Source organism: Periophthalmus magnuspinnatus, chromosome 5 (genome assembly GCF_009829125.3).
Source record: "Periophthalmus magnuspinnatus isolate fPerMag1 chromosome 5, fPerMag1.2.pri, whole genome shotgun sequence".
Taxonomy (NCBI): Eukaryota; Metazoa; Chordata; class Actinopteri; order Gobiiformes; family Gobiidae; genus Periophthalmus; species Periophthalmus magnuspinnatus.
This window is the reverse complement of record NC_047130.1, coordinates 20693548-20705306: the sequence shown is the minus strand read 5'-3', so window position 1 is coordinate 20705306 and position 11759 is coordinate 20693548. Positions and strand designations below refer to the sequence as shown.

General features: G+C 39.7%; 2 protein-coding genes across 6 annotated transcripts; one reads left to right on the top strand and one right to left on the bottom strand.

Moving 5' to 3' along the window:
- Nucleotides 1–258: 258 nt before the first annotated feature.
- Nucleotides 259–1534, bottom strand: vhl (von Hippel-Lindau tumor suppressor). Its single transcript, XM_033966259.2, has 3 exons — nt 1120–1534; nt 908–1030; nt 259–768 (listed from the first exon to the last, which is right to left on the bottom strand). The coding sequence occupies exons 1-3, from the start codon at nt 1304–1306 to the stop codon at nt 572–574; spliced, it is 507 nt and encodes a 168-aa protein (XP_033822150.1). The 5' UTR covers nt 1307–1534; the 3' UTR covers nt 259–571.
- Nucleotides 1535–1866: 332 nt separating this feature from the next.
- On the top strand, nt 1867–7446 carry LOC117370730 (vasopressin V2 receptor-like). Of its 5 annotated transcripts, XM_055221994.1 has the most exons (6): nt 1867–1982; nt 2060–2111; nt 4354–4385; nt 4687–4790; nt 5093–5930; nt 6380–7446. In XM_055221994.1, the coding sequence occupies exons 5-6, from the start codon at nt 5117–5119 to the stop codon at nt 6622–6624; spliced, it is 1059 nt and encodes a 352-aa protein (XP_055077969.1). In that variant the 5' UTR covers nt 1867–1982; nt 2060–2111; nt 4354–4385; nt 4687–4790; nt 5093–5116; the 3' UTR covers nt 6625–7446. The 5 variants fall into 5 exon arrangements, with proteins under 5 accessions (XP_055077969.1, XP_055077970.1, XP_055077968.1 ...); XM_055221995.1 differs by lacking the exon at nt 2060–2111 and having other exon boundaries at nt 6380–7445; XM_055221993.1 differs by lacking the exon at nt 4687–4790 and having other exon boundaries at nt 1869–1982.
- The last annotated feature ends 4313 nt before the right edge of the window (nt 7447–11759 follow it).

Here is an 11759-nt window from a genome sequence, read left to right as displayed (position 1 = left end):
ACAAATGTAGATGTCACAGTCTGCAATGACTTACTGCTGCTGTCTGAAGCGTTTTGAGTCCCATGTTTTTTTCTTGTCCAGAGTTTGCATTTTGCAGGTCGACTACTCTTCAATGCAGTGAACTGTGTTGCACCAAGAAAGGCAGGTCTTCAGTTACAACTGTCCCTTAGCAACGCATTTGTCAACAATCCTGCTCCGATTTTCTCTCTCAATGCACATTCTTTTCAACTTTGAATAATAAATATAAAGACACAAATTCCAGTGTATTATTTAATAAACAGCTGTTCAAGATGGCATCATATGTATAGGCCCATGATACATAACATCCTATTAAATTAAATTAGAAATTGTCCATTCAGGAAAGGGATGCACGTTTCTAAAATAATAATAGATCTATTAATGCAAATCTATTTTAAAAATGTTTTTACAGTTTGATACAAAAAATAACCAAGCATTTTTCCAATTATTAAATAAAAAAAATTGTAAAAAATACAGCTTGGAAAGATTGCAAAGATATATCAATTATTCAACTTTTTTTGGTCACAGTTCAAACCTTTGTCCTAACATTCACTCATGTCCCATCCCTGCCCTGTATAGTGTCCAGAAGATGCTGTTCCACTCGTTGGTTCATGCGCCTCAGGTCCCTCACTGTACTGGGCTTGTCCTCCAGTTCCTCGTGCAGACACCGAGCGATTTCTAACATCCTGAAATCCTCTGGTCTAACCAGTCGGCGTATAACCTGAAGAGCACGATCCTTCAGTGTGTAGACTGTGGAAAAGCAGTGGTATGAAATTCAGTCTTACTCTTTAGCCTCTAACAAACACTCACAAATTATATAAATATTGAAAGAACACAAAGTATACAGTTTCTACATTGCCTGGGGGTCACAGAAGGAAATATGGGATACCTGGTAAAGTTATGTTTGCCATTGTAGGGTTTCCACTGGCTACTGGTGTAGGGAGAAACAGTTCTTTGCTATTCACTTTCATGGGGTCATCACTCTCCGCATCTCTGAAAAGCCACGGGTGACCTGAACCCCAAAGACACAAATAACCTTCCTTTAAAGACTTATTGAAACATGTTATTGCATTTGATAAAGAAATTAGTCGTCGTCTTTACCTACGAATGTGCACACCTTCCTGCCTGTGCCTGGCTGTATGTCGTGGTAGGGCCGAGGTTCTCCATTGAAGTCCACCCACAGCGGTCGTACCACACGAGAAGTGCGGTTACAGAAAATAGCGCTGACCGGTATCCTGCTGTTCAAAGAGCGGACCAGCGGCAGAGCCTGCTCCCCGTCCTGTGGCATTGGCGTTGAAGCTAACACGTTAGCACAAACTGAGACTACTGACCGAGTGCTAGGCTATGTATATAAACCAAGCAAAAACGTCAACAAAAGACAGATTTGCAGCTTAATGGCAAATTAGCATTTCTAGATGGACATTACATCGTAAAAAATAAAAGAAAAGCGATATTAAATACTAACATCTCCTTGGCTGTACTTTTCCTGTTTTGTTTACATTATTACTTCCGGTTTGGAGTTACGTCACATCTACTGTGCTTTGTGATTGGTCAAACTGACAAAGGTACAAATATATACATAACATAATAGGATAACATAATATATAACAATAATAGGAGCGTGTGTGCGTGTGTGTGTGTGGGGGGGTGTGCGTGTGTGTGTGTGCGCGCGCGCGTGTTTGTGTGCGCGCGGTGTAACAAATTATACAAATGTTTACTTGAAAAGAATACTTTACAATGGTGTTGCTTGCTTGGGCCACAGTCTGAGTAATCCCTGCCGTGGGTCACGTGAGCATAGGCGGATGTTGTTAGGTGGCTTTTAAATATGGCGGGCTCACCGATCTAAGAGCATCCGCAAGTGGATAGCCGTAATTCTTCACTGACTGCTTCGACTGGGTGTTACTCACGCACACACTCAGATCACCACACACATCAGCAAATCAAACATGGACACAGGAGGCCGGGTAAGTTAAGTGTGGCTGATTGTGGATACGGAAGCGCTTTTTCAATAGCGTAATATTGAAGTGTCTTCGTTTGAAAGTTTCGGATGAAGTGATGCGTCCAGACGGCGGCGTCAGGTTTACGTACATCAGGTGAGAATGTTTGTTGCTCCACGTTCTGACGGATATGCAGTGTGGACTGAATAATGCGATGTTGTGAAGGAGTTTCATTAAAAATGACAATTTGTTGAAAGGAAATGCTCTGTTTATTTCCTGCTTAGATGCATTTACACGCAATGGTTCAATGAAAAAAGAGACATAAAAAGTAAAATCTGTTAATCAAATAGATCCTTGTGTCCTGAAACGGCCAATGGGGTCTAATACAAGACCCCATTGGCTCCTTTTCTTTTGCCCGTTTAAATGCTGAAACTGAGCTGGTTGCTTTGATTGATGGAAAAATGCTAGAAGAAAGGCATGCATTGGAGATTATTCTTCAACATTTAACATATACCCAGCTAATGCATTGTAACACTTTTCAGAATCAGAATCAGAATCCGAAGACTTTTATTGCCATAGTCTGTGAACACAGTTCACAAGCTAGGAACTTGATTTGGTGAAAAAGTGCAACATAAACACACTGAATAAATACAAATACAAATAAGGGCATGCACAAAGTTAAAAAGATATGCTTAAAAAAATCAAATGAAATACTTAATACTTTGTCGTCTGACCTGGTCCAAATGTGGGCCCGCAGTGACTTATGGACTGTAATAGTTCTAACCCTGACACTTGATAGCTGGGTTTGTGAAGAACTAATCTTTGAGGAATAATATTATTTCTTTTTTTGAATTTACTTTATTCAAGGTAGGCCTGTTTATGTGAGCCTTGTATCATCTTAAAACAAGGCATTTTTGGCCTAAATGTGGATGAGATTTGAAATCTTCATTTATACAGGTTGCACTTGGGTTTGGACCCTTGTATGGTGTGGACCTCAAATTGTCTAAATATGGGCCAGATTTGGACAGACTAAATAACATGGACGATGTTTTGTAATCATGAGGGTACAGAATGAAATGCCATAAGTAAGCCCATAAAGTACCGTTGTAATTTGAGAGAAACAAGTGCATTGTCCTGTCTAGACATGCCATATAGGCCAATAGCAGGGCCCCTCAAGCATGCTTTACCCCTCTGACAGAACCAAAGCCATGCCCCTCTAAGCCAATATACTAGTATTTGATGCGTATTGATAGGATATATACGTGTAAATGACTAATCCTTGAGTTTTCAGGTTTTTGGGATGGTGTCTAACCTTAACAGCACAGCTGCCCACACCGTCACACGAAGGAAGTGAGGTCCTTCTTCCCACAGTTCGCCACCCTCAAATAGGTCTCTGACAGCACTGACAGCAAAGGACTAGAGAAATCCTGTTATCTGGAACGAGGACTATGAGACTGATCGAGCTGGCAAGGCCAATGCTGTGGCAGAATATCTCTCCAGGTTGCCACACATTGTCAGCCTCAGCGAGAAGGAGGATAATGTGACAGAGCGCCCTCATTAATTTTATTTATTTTAAAACAAATCCATGACACTCATCATCCCACAAAATTTGTTGTGATTATGGCTCTGCATACAATTAGCACAGGTGGTGGGTCTAATCCAGCCACAAAGGGCCCTGTGTGTCCTTTTGTGCTAGTCCCCAGCCTGGACAAATGGAGAGGGTTTCTTCTGTGTAAAATCTGCCACCTGATAGCCTGATCTTAATGTTAGCCAGATTTGTGAATATTGACCATACCAATTCAACTTGTATTTATTTTACAGACTAATTAAATAATCCAGTAACTGCTTAGTGAAGCAATTACTGGATTATGTTTTAAAAGTCTACAATGTGTTGTTGTAGAATTAAATTAAAATTGTTAAAATGTCCAGCCATGCTCAGAATCAGGGACATTGGGTGGACATTTTTGTGATAGTCCGCCCCATCGTTCCACATGGGGAGCAGGAGTCAGTTTTCCTTTATTGAGTATTGTTGCGGTATTAAATTGGCCTATAGAATGTGGTGGTGTCATCTGAAATCTAGCAATACACTCTATCTTGATGATTAGTTGGTTGTCATGTAGAAAGTCAAACAATCACATATCCATATTGCATTCTCTTACCATTCATTCTTGTAAAGTAACTATCCTTTATTTCCACTTTGGCTCATCGTTTCACATTTATAAATGCTGCTGTTTTGAAGCATTACATTGTCAATGAGTAGTTTTTGTTGTGTATCTGGAATAGAGGGGTCCTGTTTCTGTATCTAAAGTGCTGGTGGTAGCTATGACTCCTGGAACTACTGCACAGGCATGTGGATGTGACGTGACAGAACATAACTTTTTTTTTTTTTTTTTTTCAGTGAAGACTGGTCACTCCAATGTCTGCAATAAAGTAAGCATAATTACAACTTTTTAGTTTAGCCTATGCAATTTAAAGGTGGATAACATCTCTGCATGGAGATGTTATTGCTTTGTCTAAAATGTTCTGTATGGCATTAAATCTATTTCCATGGAGACCACCATGTGACACCTCCAGGCCAAGTTATAGGTCAGATCTGTGGAAAGGGAAGCCCAGAGTAGCAATGCATGTTTAGACAGTTCTAGTGAAACACCACCCTCTAACTATATTTGTGGCAGGTAGCATCTGCCATGTATCCAACAGATATTCTGATTTATGTTTTGTTTTTTCCTAGCCTTTTTTACCCCTCCCTGGACTGCTATGCCTAACCCACTGAAAACCTGAAAAAAAAACACAAGCCTGGTTTTCAGTGCCAGTTTAAGGATGTGGCTTGTTGAGGTAGCTACACTTTGACAATGTTGTGTTTTGTAGTTTAGATACACATTGGATTGGTCTTTAAATAAACCCCAATGCAGACACAGATACAGTGCAGAGGTGAATGGAGCTCCTCCCAGGAGTCTGCTCACATAAAAAGCTCTCCCTCACTAGAGACGTGTAATCCAGATCAGTGCAATTTCAGAGATCAGAGACTGCTACAGACTACTCTTAGCCAATGGGTTTTACAAGAGTAAATTATAAAATTTCATTGTAAACTAAACTTTATAATGCAATTACAAATTGTTTGTTTTTTTTTTATAAAGTGTGAGCATATAGCGTTGTGAACAATGCATCCAATCAACAGCAGTGGCTTCTCGGAGTACATTCCCCGGGATGAGTATCTGGCCAAGGTGGAGATCGCGCTGCTCGGTGTCATTTTCGTGAGCGCTGCCATCCTCAACACTGCGCTTTTGTGTGTCCTGTGGCGGCAGCGAAAGCAGATGACCAGGATGCGCGTGTTTGTATTCCACCTGTGCCTCGCGGATTTAGTTGTGGCATTTTTCCAAGTTTGCCCACAGCTACTGTGGGACATTACCGATCGATTTGTTGGCCCGGACTTGATTTGCCGTCTTGTCAAGTATCTACAAGTTCTTGGCATGTTTTCTTCCACGTATATGATCGTCGTGATGACCGTGGACCGTTACCAAGCCGTGTGCAACCCGATGGTGAAGTTCCAACGAGCTCGCACGCGCTTCAACGTCCCCGTATGCGTGGCGTGGGGCGTATCTGTTGTGGGGAGCGTTCCGCAAATCTTTATTTTCTCTCAAATTGAAGTTGAACCAGGAGTTTTTGATTGCTGGGCGACATTTATCCAGCCATGGGGACTGCAGACCTACATAACTTGGACCACACTGGTCATATTCGTGTTGCCAGTGATAGCGGTTGTGGTTTGCCAAGTGCGCATATGTCGCGCTATTCAGATCAACTTATACCAAAAAGCCCCGCTGGCGCACAGAGCGAGCGGTGTGGCTGGGATGTCCAAAGCCCGAGTAAAGACACTGAAGATGACGGTGGTGATAGTGTTGGCTTATATCATCTGCTGGGCTCCCTTCTTCACCGTCCAGCTCTGGTCCGCGTGGGACAGCGATGCGCCTAAAGAAAGTAAGTTGGGCTTCACGCCATATTTGGTTATTGTTTAACGCCAATGTGAGGTTGATGAATTCCCTTAAAAGCTAGGATACTGTGTGTTATATATTGGTAATTCATTTCTAACTTGTAACTAAGTAATATTGTCATTAGGCGATATCTCAATGAGAATGATATTCTGATTTACGCACAGTCTTAAATGCAATAGAACATATTAAATAAAATTTCCGCTTCTTTCCTTTTGACATAAATGTAGCGTCAAATGGGTTTACATTCGCTTCAAATGAGTGTTGTGTGAAAAACGTGCAGTGCAAATGTATCGCCTTACTTTTACGCACAAGACCAAAGCGCCAGCATGCCAAATAACGCAAAGATTACGCACAGCTCTATCTTAAGTATTTCACGCCATAAGAAATTGGCAAAAAAAGCGAAATGACCTTTGTGCATCTTTTTTATCGTTTCAGCCGCTACTTTTACCATCCTGATGCTGCTGGCGAGTTTGAACAGCTGCGCAAACCCCTGCATTTACCTCACGTTCAGTGGCCAGTTCCCCAAAAGGTTTCTGACTCTCCTGTGCAGGCGTCACGGGGACGGTAAAGACTCCATGCACGAAGAGGCGACGCTGGTCAGCACGTTGTACATGAGCTTCAGGAATGTGTCTATATCTAAAAAAGGAGAACTGAATCCTCTGGACACTGGTGAGACTTAAGAGGAGGAAACCGTGGTAATTGAGAATGTAATAAATATTTGTTATGAAGTTTCTTTGACCAAAATGAGTAGAGGTTACAAAGTCGGGTGACTGCCTGTCCCTCTTTGGTTTGTCCTGCACAGCCATTTAAGCCCCTGTTCCACTTATTTAAAGAATATCACACTTTTATTGATGCCACATGAATGTATAAAAATATAGATTTAAATAGAAAACATGATATTTTCTGGCAAGCAAATAAAGACTTTTTGGGTGTACTGGCTGCAGGGTTGCAATGTTGACATCTATTGCTTTTTTAAGTTTAAATCTCCCCAAGTCTGTCCTTCCAAATTCCCAGACATTTAACAACTTGTCTCCCTTTTCTTGCGATTTGTGGTGGTCACCCTATTACCAAGATGTATGGCTGTCAGTATAGTGAGTGCCACAAAACAAGACTATGGCAATGGGTCATCAAATTGATAAAAAATGATCCTTATTGCTGTTTTGTGCAAAGTGAAAAAGAGAAGATGAATGAATGTACATAGCTGTATCAAATTTGTAAAGAGATGTTCCTTTTTGATAGGAGATGCGTGGATTAATTGATGGATGCACTTTAAATAGATTTGTACAGCCGTACGCCACAAGGATCAGACAGGCTTCAGTGAGACACATACTGATATACTACATATTTCAACTTACTATATAAATATTGTGAATATTCAAGAGACATGATGGTTTAGACACTCTGTAAAACTGCATTGGACTTCTATGCTTGTAAATCTTGTATATGATATTTCATTTCTATTGTTCGTGAATTAATAAAGTGTTGTCATGATTTATTATTGTATTCTCCTAGTCAATCAAAGTTGTAGTTTTTTGAACTTTCTCCAGTTGCATGAAACACATGGCTTAATCTTACAATAACAGCCTTTTTTGTACATGTTCCATGTACACGACACTACAAAACAGCACATATGTCAAGATATATACATTTACTTTTTTTTGGAAGTTTCTTTTTTTATTGTGTCCAGGTGTGTACCAAATTACCAGTATAAATAAATATCAGTACTACATGTTTCCATAAATCTACTTCACATTTTCAAAGTATTTTATTTTACCTATAATGTTTTGGTCTCATAAAGTTTCTACTGATGTAAAAGTACAATTACAAATGTGAGCTTTATGCCTGCACCCGCATCTGAGCTTCAGGCAAGTCACAAAGAAAATAAACAAGGAAAAATGGATAGATGATTGAACCTAATGATAAAACGCCAGGGAACAAATGACTTTCCGACACAATTTTCTTCAATTATCAGCCCCTACTTTTATCTATACTTCCCACTTACTAGAAATTCCCATTAAACAAGAAGCCAGACACAGCTGCATAACACACCTACTTATTTATAATTGTTTATTCACTGAAAACCTCCGCAACAAATATGTTGTTGTTTTTCCCTGTAAATGTATGTTTTGGACGATAATAATGAGAAGTAGGCTACAGTTAGGTAATAGCGCTCTGAAGTTTTGGGTTGTCACTGCAACAGTTTACTCTGGTCCTGATCAAACAAAGACAGACACAGCCCAGGTCATAAACACTTATACCATAATAGGACCATATAGAGCGTAAGAACATTCAAACAAGGGTCAGAGAACAATTGATACATACAATTATAATTACATGCTATTATAATATGTACTGTTTATTATGCTTAACACTGAATTGCACTAGGATTAAAATTTACTTAAAGGTTTAGTTAAGTTTATTGGTTGATTTGAACAGGGACCATGCAAAAACATATTAATCTCACAAAAGAAGAGATTCTTTACACCAGATTTAGCTAAAGATAGTTTTCATCTGCCGATCTCGGGTGCTCTCTGTAACTTTTCTGGTGATGAGGTTTAACACCACCAAGCTGTTGCTGTTTTGCTTGAAATGTTCCACAGTATTGCAGTAAACTTATCTGTTTTTCAGTTATTCAATTACAGGTGTTTTTATTGCTAAACAAATATGCATTTTTAACATGAACGGTGTAATCTCTCCACAGATCCGACTTGTACTTGTGGTGGTGTCACTTGCTTGTTGCCATGGAGATAGATGCATTTAACGCCATACCGTATATAGAACATTTCAGGCAAAGCGATAGCATCTCCCATGGACCCAATACGTGGCAAGCTCTCCACCAGAAAAGTTAGATTTTAGGTGTACACCTTACATTTTTACTCAAACATGTAGTAGTACCACTTTAGAAAACAGTCGACGAGAACTTAAGTACCATTTATTCGATTTATGTTGATTAAAGTGAACAGAGCAGCTTAGACAATCAAACCAGGCACAAGAGGAACATGCAAACTCCACGCAGAAATGTTAAACAAGATAGGATTCAAATAGGGATGTTCTTGTTGTGATGTATAAATATAGGGATAACAAAGTATTGTATATCTTTACCTTATACTTTATTCTTCACCTTAGTGGTCTGGCTTCAAACAACTAAAGATATTTCTTTCCTTAACCATTTTTGTCATTCTTGTTAGCAAAAATATATTCTGCATTTAAGATAGTAATTCACTGCGTTTCATATAACACACTCCCTTCCTTAGATTTAGTTTAAAAGGAAAAATCCCCATGTGACTTTACTACAAGAGCTCATTCACAACACATTTAATCAATAGCTACTTTAGCTCAATTTTGAACCATTACGACAAAATTGGAAGTGGAGAGTTGCACAGCCCCCCTCCCAGATAAAGGATTGATTGTAATTGTGTCAGACATAATGAACTTGCGTCACTAATTTTCTTGGGACATTGTGAGAGCGCTCCGGCAAAGAGCTAAGATAAGACGAGAGAACCTTGTATTGTAGACTACTAAAAATACTGTAATGATGTGATATTTTATGTTTAGTTCAGAGTTGACACGTTTTGTAAGTGTTTAATGTTGATGTTGTTGTTATTGTTGCTAATGTAAATGCTTTTGCATTTGACACTTGGTTGCTATGCCGACAGATGAGAAGGTCCTATTCATCACTTACTGCAGACTGGCTCTAGTGAGTTTAGACTGCTGTTGTTTTGCTCTTGTTTTTGCATGGGTTATGATCTATAGTGCAAGATGATCTTGTGTTCAGAAAATAAACAACCAGAAGAAATTTGGCATGTTTCCTTCCACCAGAAAGCTACAATACTATATTGACTTATCGTTCAGTGGATGACAGATGAAACAAGCATTTTTGCAGGTCAATATTTATTATGGGTACTTTTTCCTTGCCCTAGTGGGAAAAGTTTTGTTATGTTTCTATACTATAATGAGATTTGAGCCATAGGGTGTTGAATTATGAATTTCTATGTTGGTAGAGTGTTTATCCACAGATTTGAAGGTTGACGGTTCGAATCTCGCTCTCGGCATAAACATCATTGTTTATTAAAACTATCATTGTGTCCTTGATCAGTGTGAGTTTGTATATTTGTGTGAGTGGTTCATTGAGGTAAGGCACGTTGAGTGCTTTGAAGATGTAAAAGCATTATATAAAATGTGAGCATGTGACCTTTCTATGATTCATCCAAACTATGTAAGTGTTGCATTCTGTTATTTATTTATTGCAGTTCATGGTTTTGGTTTTTTTTTTTTAAAACAATATTGTACATTAAGAATAGTTTTTGAAAGACAATTGTGCTTTATGGTTTGGTTTCAATATTATCGTTTGGCACCTGTATTTACTTCAGCAATGTGTTTTTGTGACTTGGGGTCATACTTACTGGGTTAAAAATATTGCTTAAAAGATATATTTTCTGGTGGAGATGCCACTTGCTGATCTCCATGTGTATGTTTTTGTTTTGCCTGAAATGTTCCATAGAATTGCATTAAAAATATCTACTTTGCAATTAATTCAATTCAGTTACTAGGAAAAAAAACATTCCTACTTTGAACAGGATCACCTCTCCACAGCTCTGACATGTAACTTGGTGGTTTCACATGCTTGTCATCATGGAGCTCAGTGTAATGTCAAAAGCAGGTGGTGGTCTTTTCACCAGAAGTTACGTAGTGCACTTTTAAGTAAAAATAGACCCCTGCACTGTCCTAGTTTTTCCTAAATCTGTTTCATTCACCAGTTTATTCAATGTATTAAGTAACCCAGGGGCAGCTCACAAACAATTCCCAGACCAATTTATGTCTCTGGTTTGAAGTAGCCGATTGTCACGTGCTGCATGTTCACACGTTGCCTCCAAATCCCCCCCTCTGCTCCTCTCTCATGTTCTCTCCACTTTTCTGTCTGTATTAAACCAAACCTGTTGCTCTGTTGCTTCTTCTAATGCGGCTCGCTCAATGCCCCTGTTGAACTGTTAGTATACAGCACGCACATGTAGCTGTATGCGAGGAGGCTAATGTGCATATTATAATAAGATATGCAAACTCATGAGCGCCCAGAAAGAGTCAAGAAACATGTTAATTCATTGGCCACAACTAATATTACGGATACAGATCAGAGCAGAGGTGAGGTTTAAGTGTGAAGCAAATGCAGTGTCACTAATGAATGAATAATGATAGATTTGATTTGCATGATTTGCAAGTGTCTAGCTTCTAATCTACTTTCTGAACCTTCTGATCTTTTTCATTTTAACGAGCCTAATAATGCCTTGAATTTATGTAGTGTATAATGAAAAGGCTACATCTATTCACTCCACAGTAGAAGCCACACCTGCCCTGGGGTAGACTAACTGAAGCAAGGCTGCCAGTCTGCACCATCACCATTAATCACAAACCAAAATTCATACGGAGAGAAGGTGGGTGAAAAGCAGACAGATACAGCAGCAGTGAGTTGTTGTCCACGCCCTTCAGCCCCTGTGTCTCTGCTGCTGCATAACATCTCTGTCGTTAATCCATTATCAGTTCATCTGGTTTCCTCCATCACTTATTCCATTTTCTTCCACTTATCCAGGTCTTGGAGGCAGCACTCTGAGCAGGGACTCCCAGACTTCCCTCACCCCAGACACTGTCTCCAGGGAGTTTCGGAGTTCCAGACTTCCCTCACCCCAGACACTTCCTCCAGGCGAGCTGAGAGACATAGTTCCGCCAGCATGTTCCTGGTCTTCCCCAGAGCCTCCTTTTGGTAAGACATGCCTGGTGTCTGTGCCACCTCAGCTGGCTCCACTCAGCTGACTGATGGAGT